General features: G+C 43.3%; 1 protein-coding gene across 1 annotated transcript in view; it reads left to right on the top strand.

The window, feature by feature from the left end:
• LOC127629000 (band 4.1-like protein 1) overlaps nt 1–19,942 on the top strand; it is a 91,385-nt gene that overhangs the window by 48,693 nt on the left and 22,750 nt on the right. Inside the window, exons 4-10 of the mRNA XM_052106005.1 lie at nt 5,653–5,757; nt 12,772–12,814; nt 12,903–12,978; nt 16,307–16,525; nt 16,705–16,792; nt 18,075–18,227; nt 19,057–19,154. Of these exons, the coding sequence (XP_051961965.1) occupies nt 5,653–5,757; nt 12,772–12,814; nt 12,903–12,978; nt 16,307–16,525; nt 16,705–16,792; nt 18,075–18,227; nt 19,057–19,154 (782 nt within the window). The remainder of the gene's footprint in view (nt 1–5,652; nt 5,758–12,771; nt 12,815–12,902; nt 12,979–16,306; nt 16,526–16,704; nt 16,793–18,074; nt 18,228–19,056; nt 19,155–19,942) is intronic.

Below are 19,942 nucleotides of genomic sequence, written 5' to 3' on the forward strand. Positions count from 1 at the left end.
GAGACTCCCAGCATTTGGAGGCTCATGCTAATCTCCTCGATCCACGCTGTAATGATTGTAGGTGAGCAGGAAAGCAGACGAGGGGCGAGGAGCTAAGTGCAGCGGGACTTTATTGAAATAAAAGGGCAACACGAAAAAACACGAACAAAGGAAACATCCACAATGGGAAAAAGTAAAACAAAAACACGCAAGGCATACAAGGAGTTAACAGGCGGAGTAAAACAAAAACACAGAAGGCATAGAAGGAGTTAACAGGCGGGGAAAACAACGACGGAAAACACGGGAACCAGGCATCTACATACATCAAAGACCGACAGGGGAATAGAGAAACAAACAGGGTTATATACACAGACACAGGAAGATAACAAACGACATTCAGGTGCGAACAATGACAGAGTGTAGAGAACCGAAAACAATCGTGATGGTGACATGGAAAACACGGGACAGACAGCCAAGGAATCGTGACAGTGTGAAGAACCGGGAACAAACATGACGGTGACATGAAAAACACGGGGCAGACAACAGGGGATCGTGACACACGCACAAATTTCCATGCGCCCCATTGAGAGCGAGAACCACTAATCACGACCACGTGGAGGTTACCCCATGTGACTCTACCCTCCCTAGCAACCAGGGCAATTTGGTTGCTTAGGAGACCTGGCTGGAGTCACTCAGCTCACCCCGGATTTAACTTGCAACTCCAGGGGTGTTAGGCAGCGTCAATACTCGCTTAGCTACCCAGGCCCCCCCGAATGCTAGTCTTGCTTACCGTAAAACGATGAGGCGGGAGTTTTCAAGCTATGCAGTTTTATCATATCTAGCATACCCATCTCAGTCTGTAAGCCATTTATTCAATATGTTTATTATTAATATAACATGTACAAATATAACATGTTTAATATAAGGGAGTTGTTTTAAAAATATAATTGTGTTAAATATACATATTTTCAAAATACCTTGTGTGAATGTTATCTATGTGTTAGAGAGAGGGTAAGCAAAAGGATGTTGAATGTTTGGAGGGGTACACCACTGTAAAAAGTTTGGGAACCACTGTTATTGGCAAATAAAAGTGCATTAAAACCATTGTAATATTTATAATGTTTGGTTCATTTTATATCACCAACAAAATAATACTGAATATAAAATAATTATTTGATGTGTCACCCACCCCAATAATCTGTATAGTGCAAGATGAACCATCAATATTTGTTTTCCATTTTCCTAGACTGTAAATTTTAAAAGCATACATCTGCTAAAATTGTATTTTTATAACATTTAAGTGTATATTTGCATATAGGGGTTCTCAATGCAAATAGGCATGGACTAAAAGCTCAAAACACCAATTTTGATGTCATGGAGTCTTCAAGGTGCCGCTAAAGGCTAAATTAAAACCAAAATATGAACTATGTGTATACACATTAGAATAGCTAAAAATTATCTATATCAATATAATAAAAACTCACAATGATATTCTTGTCATTCATGAACATTTCAATGCCGGAATTTCACAGGCCAGCACTGCAGTTCCATCCTCCCCACCGCAGTGCCCCTGGGAATTGCAGCACATGAGATATGAATGCTACTGCAGGCTGGTGGGGGGTGGGACGTTCATTGATGGGTGAAAAACCCTTCCAGACTAGTAGCTTTTCAGAGAGTGCCACATACTGCTCTGAGATCAGTGCCATGTCTGCCGGTGTGCCCTGGGGGTCTGCTAGCTGATGGATTTCCAGTGTTGTTTCAAAATACGGTTCTTCTCTGGGGTGTTATTCGGTGCTCTCTGATAGTATGTTCCATCCGTTAGCCATTACTGATGATGCAACACCTACTGAGAGTGACAAACTGTCCAATCTAAAGGTCAAAGTATGCCAATACTTCCAGTCTTCTATGCTTTGCTGAAGGAGGGGGATGGGAAATCTATAATGGTGACATGTTAGTAGTCCTGTGGAGTAAATAATACTACAACCTTTCTAAAGAGGATTATGCGCTACTAGGCTTATGTGTGTATTTGTCGTCTTAGCCCTTGGCTTAAAGTGATAGTTCATCCCAATATAAAACTTTATATCATTTACTGTCATCGTGTTGTTCAAATCCATGGTTTTCTTTCTTCCGTGTACTATAAAAGGAGATATTTTGCAGAATGTCTAAGCTGATGATCATGGTTGTTATTCGTGAGATCCAAAAAGGATAAAACAGCCCCATCAAAGTTTCATAAATACATATAGTCCATACCACTTATGTCATATTTATTCCAAGTCTTCAGAAGTTATAAAATATCCTTATCTGAAGAAAACACCAAAATATTTGTAGTTACTTGCTTAAATAATGCAAGAAAATTTTTTATAACACAAAGCTATTGTCTTCAGAAGACTTGGAATATAGTGCACATTTATGCTTATTATTATTGTTGTTATTATTATTGAGGCTGGACAATATGTGTTATGCCTGACCATCATTATGTTTGGAGGAAAAAGGTTGAGGCTTGCAAGCCAAAGAACACCATCCCAAGGAGGCCTACAAACCTGACTAAGTTACACCAGTTCTCTCTGGAGCAATGGGCCAAAATTCTAGCAACTTATTGTGAGAAGCTTGTGGAAGGCAACCCAAAACGTTTGACCCCAGATAAAAAATGTAAAGGCAATGGTACCAAATACAATGTGTATGTAAACTTCTTACCCACAGGGAATGTGATAAATAAAAGACAAAATAAATTATTCTCTCTACTATTATCCTGACATTTCACATTCTTAAAATAAAGTTGTGATCCTAACTGACCTAATGCTGAGTTTACACTACACGATTTTAAGCCCGATTTTTGCTTGCTGACGGTTTTGTGGGGATCGTTGATAAAAGCCTGAAATCGTAGGCACATCGCAGCACGCTCCTGTGAGCAACGATTGCAATCTATGAACTATCAAAGACACGATTTGAGAGAAGCGCAGATGAGTTGCCGATGTCAGTGAGATATCTAGAATGTTAAATATGTGGACCTGTCTGCGATTCCAAATCGTGAAATGTGAAATATGTTTTGACTCAATACAAGTGCAGCTTTGACCTATTGCCAATAAGAGAGGAAGAAACGGGGCATAGGAAATTTCAATGGGAGGAGTCTTGAAGTACCTGCAACAGAACATCAACTAGCATGGCTGCGGTATCAATAAAGTCTCATTGGAGGAAAAATTTGTGGAACATTGGCAGGAGCACTATTTGATGTTTCATCTGAACTGTTCCACAACCGGGTGGAGAAAGAGAAGAGTTGGAGAGAAATTGCCAATTCTCTTGGACAGTCACATAAATGGTCTGGACTTAAATGGTCTTAACCTTAGAGGTTACCAAAGCGCTTTATACTGTGTCCCATTCACCCATTCACACACCCATTCACACACCCATTCACACTCACACACCAATGGCGGCAGAGCTGCCATGCAAGGCGCTACCCTGCCATTGGGAGCAATTTGGTGTTCAGTGTCTTGCTCAAGGACACTTCGGCATGTGGAGTCATGTGGGCCAGGAATCGAACCGCCAACCTTGCGATTAGCAGCCTACCCCCTCTACCACCTGAGCCCCCGACGTCTTTGAATGTCATGTAGTGTGTATGGCTTAAGGCAATGTTTTTTACGATTACATTTCTAGTGAATTTTTTTTTTTATGTATTTGGCTAAGGTGTATGTAAACTTCTGACTTCAAATGTATAAATAATTTGATTCTATTTGATATAATTAAAATAAAAATGATATGAATTTGAGCACACAAAAGTAAATATTTATGTAAATATTAAGATATTAAATAAAAGCAATGTCATGTGGCTTTCATGTGTTTTCAATTAAAGGAGTAGTTCCCCCAAAAATGAAAATTCTCTAATCATTTACTCATCCTCATGCCATTCCAGATGTTTATGACTTTCTTTCATGTGCTGAACTCAAATTCAAGTTTTTAGAAGAATTTCCCTGCTCTGTAGGTCCATAATGCAAGTGAATGGGTGCCAAAATGTTTAAGCTCCAAAAATAACATAAGTCAGCATAAAAGTAATCCATAAGACTCCAGTGGTTAAATCAAAATCTTCAGAAGTTACATGATAGGTGTGGTTGAGAAACAGATCACTTTCACATTCTTCTTGTGTTTTCGGTGATTCACATTCTTCATACATATCACCCCCTACTGTGCAGGAAGATTTTCAAGCAAAAAAGGACTTAAATATTGACCTGTTTCTCACACACACCTATCATAACACTTCTGACAATATGGATTAAAACACTGGAGCCATATGGATTACTTTTATGCTGCTTTTATGTGCTTTTTGGAGCATACATTTTTAGGCACCCATTCACTTGCATTGTATGGACCAAAAGAGCAGAGAAAGTCTTCTAAAAATCTTAATTTGTGTTCTGCAGAAGAAAGAAAGTCATACACATCTGGGATGGCATGAGGTTGAGTAAATGATGATGAGAAATTTTTCCTTTTTGGGTGATCTATCCCTTTAAGTTAACATTGCTAAAAGTTATTTTAATCATTCTAAAAAATGTGTGTGTGATTAATTTATATATGGTGTTCACTCTATTAGGCTTTATTTACATTCCAATACACAATCTCTTAATTATTAAACTTACTTGTTTATTAATAATTTCACATTAATTCAATAGCTATCACATAATCAATAATAACAATCCACTTAGTTTGAAAGCCCTAGATGTGAACACAATATATCCTCATTGCTTCTCAGCACAAACCTTTTGCTGATGGAAGCAAACTGTAAAATACCACCCTAATGGCAACATACGTTTGTAACTCAAAACCCTGAGCAGAAATAAGCACTCAGGGATCTATCATAATTGAGCCCCTCAGAGAAGCAAAATTTTTGGGGTAAAAAATATGCTATTGCCTGTACATAACAAATACCATAAAAATAATATGCTTGTGTAATTGACAGGCTTCTTGGCTAACTTAAGAGCTTTTTTAAGGTAGAACACCCACTCTCTATCTCTCTCTTTAAAAAAAATGCTTCTGTCATGAGAGGCCAGGGAGACGACACACAAATAAACTGACTCACACACATATAATCTCACTACTTCTGTTGCCATGGAAACAGCTGCGCTGTATCCCTGTCGCCGTGGGAAACGGGCTCCCTGGGTGTTGAATGCTCAGTGTTTCTCAAGAAAGGCAAAGCCAGAGCTGGTGTCTCCAGTATGTTGCATATGCCACGCTTTTGTGCAGAATTGCTGGGTGTGGTCAGAAGGTAGCACAGATGCTTAGCCTTCACTTATTCTGTAGGGGACTCAGATAATAGACACACATATGCAAACATATTCATATTCATGCATATTCTTAAGTTATAAGTTAGGACTTTGGCATATGATTAAACTTGGAAGGGGACATGTATTAGGATGACAAAAAGAGTAACTAAACCCTTTTTGAGACACAAATGCAAACTACATTTGAGTGTTATTTATCATTTATTTTGCAGATTGTAAGATACTTAAGCATTGTACTTTACAATGTTTTAAAGATCCAGTTACAACAGTAAGAATTATTACATGTGATTTATATAAGAAAGTGTCATCTTCTACAATGACAATAAATAAATACACGCACTAAATCAATCCCTTTTTCTTTTTTGTTTTCTCTTTCCCTCTTCCTTTATGTGTGTTTGTGAGACAGAAGCTCTGTAAAGGGCAAGTGTTACTGGATATGGTGTGTCAACATCTTAACCTCTTGGAGAAGGACTACTTTGGCCTATCCTTCAGTGACACGGAGAGCCAAAAGGTCATAGTTCACCTCTTACATTCTCCCACTGTACTATTTCTCATACACACTCACAGGCCACTTTAATAGGAACACCTGTACACCTACATATTCATGCAATTATCTAATAAACCAATCTTGTGGCAGCAGTGTAATGTATAAATTCATGCAGATATGAGTTAGGAGCTTCAGTTAATATTCATCAACCATCAGAATGGGGAAAATGTGATCTCTGTGATTTTGACTGTGGCATGATTGTTGGTGCCAGATGGGCTGGTTTGAGTATTTCTGTAACTGCTGATCTTCTGGGATTTTAACACACAAGTCTCTAGAATGTATATAGAATGGTGCGAAAACAAAAAACATCCAGTGAGCGGCAGTTCTGTGGGCGAAAACACCTCTCCATTGTCTAATTCACTTGCTATACACTCACAGACCACTTTATTAGAAACATTATGGTCCTAATAAAGTGCCCAATGTGGTCTTCCTCAAGGTTGGTTGTGAATCCTGAGATGCTATTCTGCTCACTACAATTGTACAGAATGGTTATCTGAGTTACCGCCTTTCTGTGAAAATCCCAGGAGATCAGCAGTTACACCAACAATCATGCCATGGTCGAAATCACTGAGATCACATTTTTCCCCATTCTAATGGTTGATGTGAACATTAACTGTAGCTCCTGACCCATATCTGCAGATTTTATGCATTGCACTGCTGCCATACGATTGGCTGATTAGATAATTGCATGAATAAGTGGCTGTACAGGTGTACCTAATGTGGTCAGTGAGTGTAGAATAATTTATTGATTGTCATGGTTAAAGTGTAATACATGCAAATGTCCTAAGCAAACCTCATACGTTTCCTTTCATTTGTAACCAGGCAACAGGGGATATTGCATGCAATTTGCATGATCTTGTTTTAACAAGAGCATCTTTTGTTTCCCATGTATACCCACTGCAACGACCTCTCTATATAAAATGCATTACTATCTCTGTCGTGCACATAAATGTATTGAGACAATGTGGTTATTAAGGTACTTTGAGAGTCCCTGTGCCTGGGACTCGGTTGTTAGAGGCAGCATTTGATTGATGGAAGTGATCTCTAGCACGGAGGGACTCCCAGATCTGGTTTAGCCGCAAGGACCCTGACTGCACCATCATGGCTCATGATGGCTCTTCGACTCTAGTTCCACTTAGCTATTTTGCCCAGCGGAGACCCTTGTGCATGCTGCCAATATCAGCACGGTTCCTATCTGGCCCAGCAAAACTGATTGACTGCAGTTAAAAGGTGAATGATTTTCTTCTGAAAACCACATGTATCAAGCACAGGGCACAAGACCTGCAGAGAGCACAAGGTTTGTAAGACAGACTTGTGCAAGGCAGTAAAGGATCTATAGGAACATTTTTCAAATAGAGAAGATTTATGTTAGAGTATGAAGTCATTTGCAGGTTCGATGGGCAGATACATGTAACCAGCAGCGTTTAAAGATGAAGTGTGTAACTTTTTCAATGTTAAAATACTTTGTTCTTTCCCAGTTTGATATGCAGAGACAACTATAATAAGTAAGCCATTCGTAGGCTGATTTCCTCAAAACAGTAAACACTGTGAGGTCCGTCCAGCAATACATGGTCTATTCAACAGGGCTCTGTCATATATTTTCTGTCATATAATTAATATACTTATATTAGTGTGAAGTGGACCAAGGAAGGGACGGAAACAGATGTCAGCTTAAGGGGTAAGCTTTATTATTACAGTTAATTTAGTTTACAACTATTCTGTGCTTCGTGTCAGGCTCTCCCCATGCTCTGTGGCTGCTGGCTTTTTATCCGCTCTCCTCACGCTACTGCAATTAGAGACAAGTGTTAGACATAATTTAGCTCAGGTGTGGGCGCCCTTACTGCTTTTCTCTCCCGGACAGGCGCTTGACCACGCCCCCGCTGCCACATACCCCCACCGCTCGACTCAGGCCGGGGCGTCATCCGGCCTGCCTACCACTCCCCCATTTCTGGAGAGGAAGTCAGCGGCAGCCATCTGCACCCCGGTCTGTGGACCACCTTGAACTTAAAAGGCTGGAGGGCCAGATACCAACGGGTGATCCGGGCGTTAGTATCTTTCATGCGGTGGAGCCACTGCAGTGGGGCATGATCCGAGCAGAGGGTGAAGGCCCGCCCCAGCAGGTAGTATCGGAGGGTGAGGACCGCCCACTTGATGGCCAGACACTCCTTCTCCACGGTGCTGTACTTAGTCTCCCTTAAGGAGAGCTTCCGGCTAATGTACAGCACCGGGCTCCTCTCCCTCCACCACCTCGCGAGTACGCCCCCAGCCCTCTGTCTGAAGCGTCCGTCTGCAAAACAAAAGGGAGAGAGAAGTCAGGTGCATGCAAAAGCGGCCCCCACAAAGTGCAGCTTTAATCTGTGTAAACGCCTGTTGGCACTGCTCTGACCATTGGACCGGATCTGGAGCCCCTTTTTAGTGAGGTCAGTCAGCGGGCTGGTGACGTCCGAATAATTAGGCACAAATCTTCTGTAATAGCCAGCCAGCCCCAGGAACTGCCTCACCCCTTTTTGGTCTTAGGTCTAGGGCAAATCGCAATCGCCAGCGGTCTTATCAATTTGGGGACGCACCTGGCCATGACCCAAGTGGAACCCCAGATACCGTACCTCCACACGCTCAATCAGCACTTCTTAGGGTTTGCTGTGAGCCCCGCCCACCGCAGCGATCTCAGGACGGCCCTCAGATGTTGCATGTGCGCTGCCAATCATTGATATAAATGATAATATCATCTAAATAGGCAGCGGCGACGCTGTATGCGGTCTGAGGATCCGATCCATGAGTCGCTGAAACGTGGCTGGGGCCCCAAACAAACCGAAAGGAAGCGTCACAAAGTGGTGTAATCCAAACGGCGTAGTGAAGGCTGTTTTCTCACGGGACATTGGTGTCAGGGGATCTGCCAATAACCCTTTGTTAAATCCAAGGTCGAATAAAATCGAGCAGTACTTAACCGATCGAGCAGTTCATCAACACGGGGCATTGGGTACGCGTCAAATTTAGACACCGCGTTGACTTTTCTGTAATCCACACAGAATCGAACAGACCCATCACTCTTGGGAACAAGAACAACCGGGCTGGACCAATCACTGTGGGATTCCTCTATTATGCCCATATCAAGCATTGCATCTAATTCCTCCCGTACTATTTTCTTTTTATGTTCGGGTAAGCGATAGGCGACACGCACCACCGCGCCCGCTCGGTCTCGATGTGGTGCTGTATGATGTCTGTACGGCCCGGTAGAGGGAAAACACATCCGCAAATTCCTTTTGTAATCCAGAAACCTCTGTGAGTTGCCGCGGTGAGAGTTGGTCTCCACAAGTAACCGGAGTGTTAAGATTGTAGTTTTTGTTTACCTCCGGTCCGAGCTCCGCCCTCTCGGAACTACCGTGGCCAACGTCACAGAGGCCGCCTCTCTCTCCATAATTTCAGGAGGTTGAGGTGATAAATTTGACGCGTGCCCCTCTATCGGTACGTTTAACTTCATAATCGAGATCCCCTACTCGTCGTGTGACCTCAAAGGGTCCTTGCCACTTGGCGAGTAATTTAGAGCTCGATGTTGGGAGTAATACTGAGTACCTTATCTCCCGTGCAAATTCCCGTAGCCGAGCACCCCTGTCATACAGCCGGCATTGGTGTTCTTGAGCTTGGAGCAAATTCTCCTGTGTTAGTCAGCCCCAGTGTGTGGAGTTTTGCACTAAGATCGAGAACTAACTGAATTTCATTTTTGCTATTAGAAGGTCCTCCTCCCACGCCACGGATGACGCCAAGGACACCGCGGGCGCCGCCTGTACAGTACCTCAAACGGGATAACCCTGTGGAGGCTTGTGGGACCTCTCGTACCGCAAACAACAGGGGGTCTAGCCACTTATCCCAATTTCTAGCGTCATCGGTATGCTAATTTACTGAATCATGTTCTTGAGCGCTTTATTAAATCCCTCCACTAGGCCATCAGTCTGCGGGTGGTAAACGCTAGTGCGAATCGATTTAATGCCCAAGAGCTCGTAAAGTTTGCGAAGTGTTCGTGACATAAAAGTCGTGCCTTGATCGGGTGAGGATTTCTTTCGAATCCCCACCTGGGAGATTATCTTGAAGAGTGCCCCTGCAACACTACGTGCTGAGATGTTGCTCAGAGGCACTGCTTCCGGATATCGCGCCGCGTAATCCACTAGGACTAACACGGCTGATGTCCGCGTGCTGACCGCTCTAATGGCCCGACGAGGTCCATCCCAATTCTTTCGAAGGGGACCTCGATTAATGGTAGAGGGCGCAATGGCGCTTTTGGGGTGGCCGGTGGGTTTACCAGCTGACATTCACGGCACGCCGCGACACCACCTGCGGACGCCACCGCCAATGCCCGCCAATAGAAACGGGCTATTAGACGGAGAAGTGTTTTCCGTTCCCCTAGGTGACCGGCCATAGGATTATAGTGAGCCGCCTGGAAGACCATTTCCGGCGGCTCCGTGGAACAAACAATTGCGCTACTTCTTCCTTTGTTTGAGCGCCCTGCATCACTCTATATAACCGATCTCTAATCATGGCAAAATATGGGTATGAAATGGCGATGCCCGGCCGGAGCTGTTGACCATCAATTACTCTCACTTGGTCAAGAGCATGTTTGAGGGATTCGATCCCGCGATTGCTCCAGAGGAAAGTCCCCTCAGGGAATTACCTGAGAGGAGGGGCGGCCACCTCGCCCCTTCCCTCGTCATTCAGAGCAGCCGAGGACGGCCCCGCTCCACCTCCCCTGCCAAAGCATCGCGACACCGCGACACCTCTTTATGCAGGACCCATCCGCACAAATACCCTCTAAAATATCTTTAAAATTCGCCAATCGGTACCCAAGATTAGCGGATGGGTGAGGCGGGACTAACCGCTGCCTCCACACTATGGTTTTTTCCCTGAATTTAATCGCCAAGGTCACCATGGGATACTTGTGAACATCCCCATGCACACACCTCACCCTCACCAGTTTAGCTACACCCAAAGCCCTGAGTTGAACCAAGCGTTGGTGGATGGTGGTCTGGTTACAGCCGGTATCCAACAATGCTTGGTATGTACCCCCTGGATCCTTACCGAACACGGTACGCTCCAGCCCGATCGGGGCAGCCTGCGGGAAGTCGGAGACCCGCACCACCGCCCCTATTTCCATCAGCGGACACTGATCCCGAAGTGGTCCGGGTCTCCGCGACCTCCAGCAGACCGGCCCAGGCGCCACGGCCGCACCTGTAGCTGGCGGGCTCCCACCTGAGGAGGAGAGCGGCTGAAGGACGGGAAGGGGTAGGGCGGGTTTTCCCACGGCCGGGAAGCTGGTCTCGTGAATCCTCAGCGCCTGCGGGGGCAGGAACGGACCCTGGGGAGAGAGCAGAACGAGAGGGAAGAGGGAGGGAGAAAAACAGGGGAAGACACAGGGAAGGGGAGAGAGAGAGAGGGCTCATCCGCCCTGGGAATCGCCGCCATGTGGTCCTCCTCATGAGCCGTATGGCTTCCTCCAGCGACGCCGGGCGGTGGCACTGGACCCACTCCGCCGTTTTCCGGGGCAAGTGCTGGACAAACTGCTCCAGTACCACCCGATCGACCAGCTCCTCGACGTCGCGGTCCTCCGCAAACAGCCACCTCCGACAGGCATCACGGAGCCGCTGGGCGAACGCAAACGGGTGGTCGGATTTATCCAGTTTCAAGGCCCGGAAGAGCTGGCGACTTTCTTCCGGACTCCGACCAACCCGTTGCAGGATGGCTCTCCTCAGGTCGGTATAAGCCAGGAGGCTTGCTGCCGGAAGCTGTTGTGCTGCGAGCTGTGCTTCCCCGGACAAGAGAGGGACGAGGCGGGCTGCCCACTGGTCGTGCGGCCAACCCCAAATTTCCGCCGTGCGTTCAAAGAGGTCCAGGAACGCCTCTGGATCATCTGCCGGCCCATCTTCTGTAGCGAGGGTGGGGGCAGTGTGGCGCGGGGGTCCGGGGTCGCGGCTGCGTCTGGAGCAGCCTCCTGGCTGAGGAGGCTCCGGATGGCAAGCCGGTCTTCTGCTTGAGCCCGCATTATTTCAAAGAACCGGCGATCCTGGTCCTGTCGGAGCTCCACCAGAGCCTGTTGGTGTCCCTGATGGAGAGTAGCGAGGGACTGGAGGACTTCCGCCAGCTGGGAGGACTCTATGGGGCGACTCTGCTCCATAACTTGGGAAAAAAGATGTTCCTTCTAGTCCCGGGTTTCGGCACCAGTGTGAAGTGGACCAAGGAAGGGACGGAAACAGATGTCAGCTTAAGGGGTAAGCTTTATTATTACAGTTAATTTAGTTTACAACTATTCTGTGCTTCGTGTCAGGCTCTCCCCATGCTCTGTGGCTGCTGGCTTTTTATCCGCTCTCCTCACGCTACTGCAATTAGAGACAGGTGTTAGACATAATTTAGCTCAGGTGTGGGCGCCCTTACCACTTTTCTCTCCCGGACGGGCGCTTGACCACGCCCCCGCTGCCACAATTATATATAAAATTAGCACCAGGACCTAACACCAGGACACAATTCCGTCCCTCCATGTACACACATGATTGAATGACAATAAGAGCATGTTTGACTTGACCTCTGTAAGGTTTTGAAGAAACCGGACAATTTGAGAGTCAGAACCGTTAGTAAATACGGTTGAGTGAATGCAGCTTATTTAAAATGTATCAGTGGTACAAGTAATAGATGAGTGCTGGTTCTGTGAGATGTGAATGAGGCAATTCTATTCATCTCATATGGACCCAGGTAAGCTGGCATTAAGCATTTTCCAGTGTCACCAGGCTTTGGGTGACCTTACTGGAGTGCAGTGTGCCAGAGATTCCATTTATATACTCTTTTAGTGTTCCTGTGGCTCTGGAATATTAATGCACTGACCATTTTACAGAATATGTATGAGGTGACTGCTCTTGTGGTTGGTGCCGGAGACGCCACGGCGCCATTTGCTTATCAATGTGCCCTATGTGAAGAGGAATTTTTTGTTCCATTTTTCAGAATTGGCTGGATCCTTCAAAAGAGATCAAGAAACAAATTCGAGGTAAGTGTAAGAAAATAAGATACTCCGGCTTTGTAACCTTGGTTGCATGAATGCACTGAATGTGAATTTGTGTCTTGTTTGTTTTAAGTGGGTCACTGGCATTTCTCCTTTGCTGTCAAGTTCTATCCTCCTGATCCCTCTCTGCTGATTGAAGACATCACACGGTAATCTTCTTGTTTACATCAATGTTATAATAGTTTTGCATTTTTTATTTCTATTTTATATCTAATTTGTTTCAATTTAGTTTAGTTTTTGGGAGTTTTCACACTTTGTCCTGATTAGAATTGTGTAAATTTGAATTATAGACTTTTGAATTTGAATTATAATTGTAATTTTGCCAAATTCAATATTACTTTGTGTTTTAAATAGGTTTAAATTAGAATTTTTTTAAACTCCAATCCTGGACATTTCATATTTAACCAATTAGTTTTTTTTATGGCACAATTTTATAAATCTGTATTTTCAAACAGCAAAATTGTGAAACTTAAACTGTAAATATTCCATTTTAAAAAATACAGCTTCAAGTTTTCAAGCTGAAGAGGAAATTCAGAACACCAAATTCAATATTCTACAATTCAGAATATTCAGATTACTCTATCGCGCGTACAAGCATCAATAACGCGCGCAGATTAATGGCATTGAAATGCCTTCATAATGACGACCATAATGATTAATATAATTATGAAACAGTAAAAAGGCTTATACATTTTTACATTATTATTAACAATAACTCCTGGATAGGGGATGGACTCTATTCTTCTCTGGAGTTTCCCAGGGTGTGAGGTGACGGGCGGGTGTGGGGATACTCACGAGCCCCCGGCTGAGCGCCTCTAAGTTGGAGTTTACCCTGGAGGACGAGAGGCTTGCCTCCCTACACCTATGGGTTGTGGGGGGGGGTTGTCTGTGCATATTCACCGAACAGCAGTTCAGAGTATTTGGTCTTCTTGGAGACCCTGAATAGAGTCCTGAATAGGACCCCAGTAGGGGACTCCATAGTGATGCTGGGTGACTTCAACGCACACGTGGGAAATGACAGGGACACCTGTAAAGGCGTGATTGGGAGGAACGGCCTCCCCGATCTGAACTCGAGTGGATGTTTGTTATTAGACTTCTGTGCTAGTCATGGATTATCTATAACAAACACCATGTTCGAACATAAGGATGCTCATAAGTGTACGTGGTACCAGAGCACCCTAGGCCGAAGGACGATGATCGATTTTGTAATCGTGTCGTCGGATCTGAGGCCATATGTTTTGGACGCAAGTTTGAACCCAGTGCTTGCCTAGTGACTCCAGCCAAGTCTCCTAAGCAACCAAATTGGCCCGGTTGCTAGGGAGGGTAGAGTCACATGGGGTAACCTCCTCGAGGTCGCTATAATGTGGTTCACTCTCAGTGGGGGCACGTGGTGAGTTGTTCGTGGATGCCTCCACGTGTACTATGTCTCTGCAGTAACGTGCTCAGCAAGCCACGTGATAAGATGCACGGATTGATGTCTCGGATGCGGAGGCAAATGAGATTAGTTCTCCGCCACCCGGATTGAGTCACTATGCCACCACAAGGATTTAGAGTGCATTGGGAATTGGGCAGAAAAAGAAAAAAAATACATATTATCTAATGTCATTTCACTTAAGTAAATATATCTTGTTTGTAAATATATTTTTACTGGAAAACAAGTCAAAAATACATATTAAGAAAACTATTTTTGCCGTGTAGCATAAAGCCAGTTTATATTCATTCATATTAGGCTTGATTTTCTAGGACAAATACACTTCAATCACTTATTGTAGTACAATGTCTAGTACTGCATGTTAACGTGCTAATTGCATAGCCACTTTAGGCATATTGCAGTGTTGTTAAACCGGCATTACACTAGCAGACTCCAAACAACTCGATTTTGGCAGATTTTGGCAATTATTTTGCTGAGTTCTCGCTCTCTTCAGTCAGTATGACACAATTGCAGATTATGAATGGTGGCGGGATGACAAACATACCAACTCACCACAACTCTCTCTCTCTCATTCCCTGTCATGTGGAGCTTGCTGAAATAACAACATGAAGACTGTGTGAGCATGAACAATTGTAATAGAGTGAATTAGGGCATTTTCAGACCTGTAGCTTCCTTGATTTGATCCAAAACAGGTGCTAAAATAGTTACAATGTTGAATTTTCTTCATGTTTTGGTTTGCTTTCACAAGATTATATTTTTAAAACGGACCAAATCTGTAACATTTCTGTTGTTTATTTTTTTTTGTCATTAGTTGCTTTTGCATTATTTCTGCATTGAAAAGTACCTGCTCCCATGGTCACAGAGCTCTTTCTCTCTTCCTCCCTCCCGCGCCCGCACACACATACACACACAGAAAGAGTGAAGCCACGTATACCTGTGTCTGTTCTCCCACTATCAAACATATAGTTGCCAAAAGGCTATATCCACGTTTTGATGATAAATTACAGTGACAAGCTGACCTTCTCCATCCAGGAGGTTTCGGACTGATTTTTTTGTTGCGAATCTGACCACCATTGCCATGCTCGTATATAACAATACGAACTGCACCAAGGGAGAAAACGCACAAGGTTTCGAAACAAATGCTCCAGACGAGCCAGGCGTGCGATTCATGGAGTGACTTTACCATGTGAAATTGCGTGATTGTGTACTTATCCCCTCGAGGCTTGTTGTAGAGCTTGTATTTCCATATACTGCTTTCAGAATGAAATGACATTCAATAAAAACTGACTGCTGTGCTCCGGTTTCCAATGTCCTTTTAATGTAGAAAAAAGTCAGGAAAAACACTTGATGACAGAATCACTTTGGATTACAATCAGTGTTTGTGATAATATGCAGTTGAGTGCGATGAAAGCATTTAGATCAGCTTGACGTCTTGTTAGGTCTTCAGTAAAAGAAGAAGCTCATTGGTCACTTGACGAGAACATAAGACCCCGTCTCAGCAACAGAACAATTTTTTTCAAGCAAGCTGGAGGTATTTTTTCAGTTTTTGAAACCATTAACTCAGCAGGGAGTCAGATGGTCAAGTGATTAATAACCTCCTGCTGACAGATGCTAATATGCACTTTGTATCTCTCCTATGTTAAAGAAGCTCACACCTGAAAATCACAGGAAAAATCTTTACTGTCCTTTGTTGGACATTATCTTGTAAGTGGTTCTAGATCTGGGCTAATAAACTAAAAGTTGCAGGTTTTAATCCCCAAATGGAGTTCCTTGACCTCTAACTATTATGCCCTTGGGGAATGCAGGTGGATTGTCCCCATTCCTTAACATGGTGATGTTGTGTGAAAACAAATTCCATCAAGACTGGTCGTAAGGCTATCAATCTCTTCTGAAAGATAATCTATTCTTTTTTCTTTATGTACAACAGTTACAATAATTTAAAGTTAGCACAAGGTGGTATAAATAGATCAAATATTTGTGAACCCACACAAAATTTGGTTGTCGTTAATCAGCTTTGGTGTGTGTGTGTGTGTGTGTGTGTGCAGATATTACCTGTGTCTGCAGCTGAGGGAGGACATATTGTCAGGTCGTTTGCCCTGCTCATTCGTCACTCACGCTCTGCTGGGCTCCTATGCCGTTCAGGCTGAGCTTGGAGACTATGACCCAGAGGAACATGGGCCAGACTACATCAATGAGTTCCGCTTTGCCCCCAATCAGACCCGTGAGCTAGAGGAGAGGGTGGTGGAGCTTCACCGCACCTACAGGTGAGTGAAGTTCACCTGCATAGGGAGTAGTAATTAGTCAACAGATACAGGTCAAAAGCACTCAAACAACTGAAATATACTGTGCAGCAACATCTATTATAAATATGAAACTGTTACATTGGCATTGTATTTACTTTTTTCTTCATCATTGTAATCTAATAATGATGACCTGTGCTCAGGGGCATGAGTCCTGCAGAAGCTGAGATCAACTTCCTGGAGAATGCCAAGAAGCTCTCCATGTATGGTGTTGATCTCCACCATGCAAAGGTGCGAGTCTGTTCCTATGGTAAACAGTGGTAAAGACATTATTCAAGTGTCCATGTTTACAGTATGTGGTACAGAATAAACTGAGGGGCAGATTTACGAAGAATGAATTACGGAGTGTAAAGCGCAGTTATTTTAGCACGTGCTGTCTGCGATGGTTTAGCGCCCAATTCGAGAAGGGTATACAGAGTTCCAAAAAGGGGCGGGAGCTCCAAATCGGCAGATATAGAGATATAGGGAGCCCCATACCTAACCCTTTCCCCAACCCTAAACGTCTGTGAAGGTGTGACCCCCTTTTGGAGTTCACGCAACCCCCTTCTGAGGAAACCACGCCCTATTTTGGAGATTCCGCCCCCATTTGGAGATCTCTGGCCTGCAGCTATACCTACTTTCCCAGTTCAGTAAAGAAATTATGCATATCAGGCAACAGCGCAAATGCACCTACAAAATCGCTGCTGAGTGCAATTTGCATGTGAAATTCTGATCTTGTGTCCGGTTCTGAGCACCATATAGTGGAGAATGCCACAGACTACCATATTTGACACACCCTGCCAGGACTGTACAGCATCACTGTGATCCAAACACCAAAATCATCTCTTAAACACACAGAACTTGCACTTGATGATACTGTGTCTGATATATGCCAGGTTACAATGCTCTTCTCCGTCATTTGATGATTACTTGATTTATTACCGCTGATATGATCAGTTGAAAATGTTCACAAACTACTTTCATTTGATGGTAATAGCACAATCTGAATCGCGGCAGGCAATTTTTTGTGAATGAAGCACAATCTACAATGAGTTTAATTTACATAGAAAGGAGGCATGCTTGCATGGAAAGGAATGACAAAGACTTCATTTAAATGCTCGCAAATACTTCATTTTAAGACGCAGTACAATTTCAGTGGTGATTGTGCCTGCTAAAATAGATTGCGGTTGGTTTGTGAATAAGATGCAGGTTTTGTACTGAAATACCACACGCAAAAGTGGCACAATTGTTTAGTAAATCTGCCCCTGAATATTTAGTATGTCATTGACAGTCTGAAACTTAATTACTGCTCACCCAAAAAATTAAAATTATGTTCTTATGTCATTCCAATCTTGACTTTGCTTCTTCCATTGAACACAAAAGATATCATAGACAGAATGTTTAAACTGCTTTTTTTTTTCCATGCAGCAAAAGTTTTTGGTGATTTATATGTCAATAAGGACAAAATAGAAATTATCGAAACTTAAATTTGTATTTGTATTTGTCTGTATTTGCGTGTTTTTTTGTTTTAAAGGACTCTGAAGGCATTGATATCATGCTGGGGGTGTGTGCCAGTGGCCTTTTGATCTATAGAGATCGGCTGCGTATCAACCGTTTTGCCTGGCCTAAGATCCTTAAAATATCCTACAAGAGAAGCAACTTCTACATCAAGATCCGCCCTGGAGAGGTAGAGAAAAAGGTCTTTTGAGATTTTCCAGGTTTTTCTTGTTAGATGTTGCTTGTTAGTGCACGTTCAACACTTGCTAGATAAGACTGTCACACTGAGACTAATGCTGTGGCCGAGAAATTAGGCGGATAATCTGCATGATGTGATTTTATTAGAAAAGAATGGAATGAATTTAGAGAATTTAAAATCACTAACCATGCTTTCAAAATACCCAGTCCTCCTTTGCCTAGTGGGCAGAGAGAAATAGAGAGAAAAGCAGAGAGAAAGAGATAAGTTATAACTGAATAGCAATGGCGTTGAGAGAGGGAAGAAAGAGAAGGGAAAATAGAAAATAGCAGAGGTCTTTACTAAGTGTTACGGATTCTGCAGTCTGCATTTACGGGGGTTGCTTTCTCTGATTTTCCTCTCACAATGGGATTCTCTGTAGTAGCACAAAAGCCTGGCAGCTTCCTTGACTCTTGCCTATTTTGTGTCAGGGTCAGATATGAATGCTTAACAATATTTCAATGCCTTTATTCAATATACCTCATTGTTCAGCATCTTATCAACGCAACGCTTCTGTGGGTTTTGGGCATTTACATATTAATATTTACTCTCATTCTTATTCAGTTTCTCTCAAGCCATGCAGCATTCTTTAAAAATCCTGGTTACATGCTACTTGGATAAATTTAAAGGCACACAGATTTGTGTCCTGTTGTTTGATAGCTTAAGCTGCATGCAGATTTTACACCTTGTCCAATATCTTGTCAAGTAACACGCTACCACTCTGCTTTCCCTTCATACCCTTCACTTCCTCCCCATCACACGACCACACTCCCCTGCACCCCAGTATGAGCAGTTTGAGAGCACCATTGGCTTCAAGCTGCCCAACCACCGTGCCTCTAAGCGTTTGTGGAAAGTCTGCATTGAACACCACACCTTTTTCAGGTATGTGTTCACTGTCACACCAGTCCTGCCACACCACTGGACACAATCTTTTTAAATGTAAGATGTATCGACAGCTCCTGTTACAGTATCTTTAGTGAACCTCAGATGTGGGGAAACTTGTATGAGAGATGTTTGGTCAAAGTTTACCATGTTTTAATAAAACAATTCTTTATAATTTATACTGCTTTTATAAATATTATAAAAGCTTGATTATTGTGTGTTTAAAATGAAGGCTGTTGTTTCTTTCTATTTTAGTTCAATAAAATAGAACTGTCTGGTTCTTGGACCAACAGTTCTTGGTCTGGGTCTTGGGTTTATGCCTTGGTATTAGGGGGTCTTGTATTGGACTGGGTCATGGAGGGTCTGGACTTGACTCCAACTCAGTTCACTAATGGCATTTAACATGATTTGCAAGTACTAGTAAGTTTGAGAGCCTTTACTTTTTAAACTGCGGTCAAAAGGCAGGTAGAAAACAGAGACACTCTCAACCTAATACAAAATAAATATTTTACAGATAATATTTTAATAATTTACTTAATTTGCTGGTGTAAGAACCAGCCAATTTTTGAATCTTGCAAACAACATGTTTTTAAAGAGTGCTAAGCGAAGCGCTATGCGCATTAAGCTTTAGTATTTTTGTGCAAGCATGCACTAAGTCTAGGCGCAAATGGGTTTGGTGAAATTGTGCACACTAAGCACTAATGGGTTGGGTCAAGTGCAATTTAATTCTGAGTTGTTGCAGTGTCTGCATCCTTTTATATAGTTAATTCCCTGTCAAACACCAGTGA

This window comes from Xyrauchen texanus, chromosome 35 (assembly GCF_025860055.1).
Source record: "Xyrauchen texanus isolate HMW12.3.18 chromosome 35, RBS_HiC_50CHRs, whole genome shotgun sequence".
Taxonomy (NCBI): Eukaryota; Metazoa; Chordata; class Actinopteri; order Cypriniformes; family Catostomidae; genus Xyrauchen; species Xyrauchen texanus.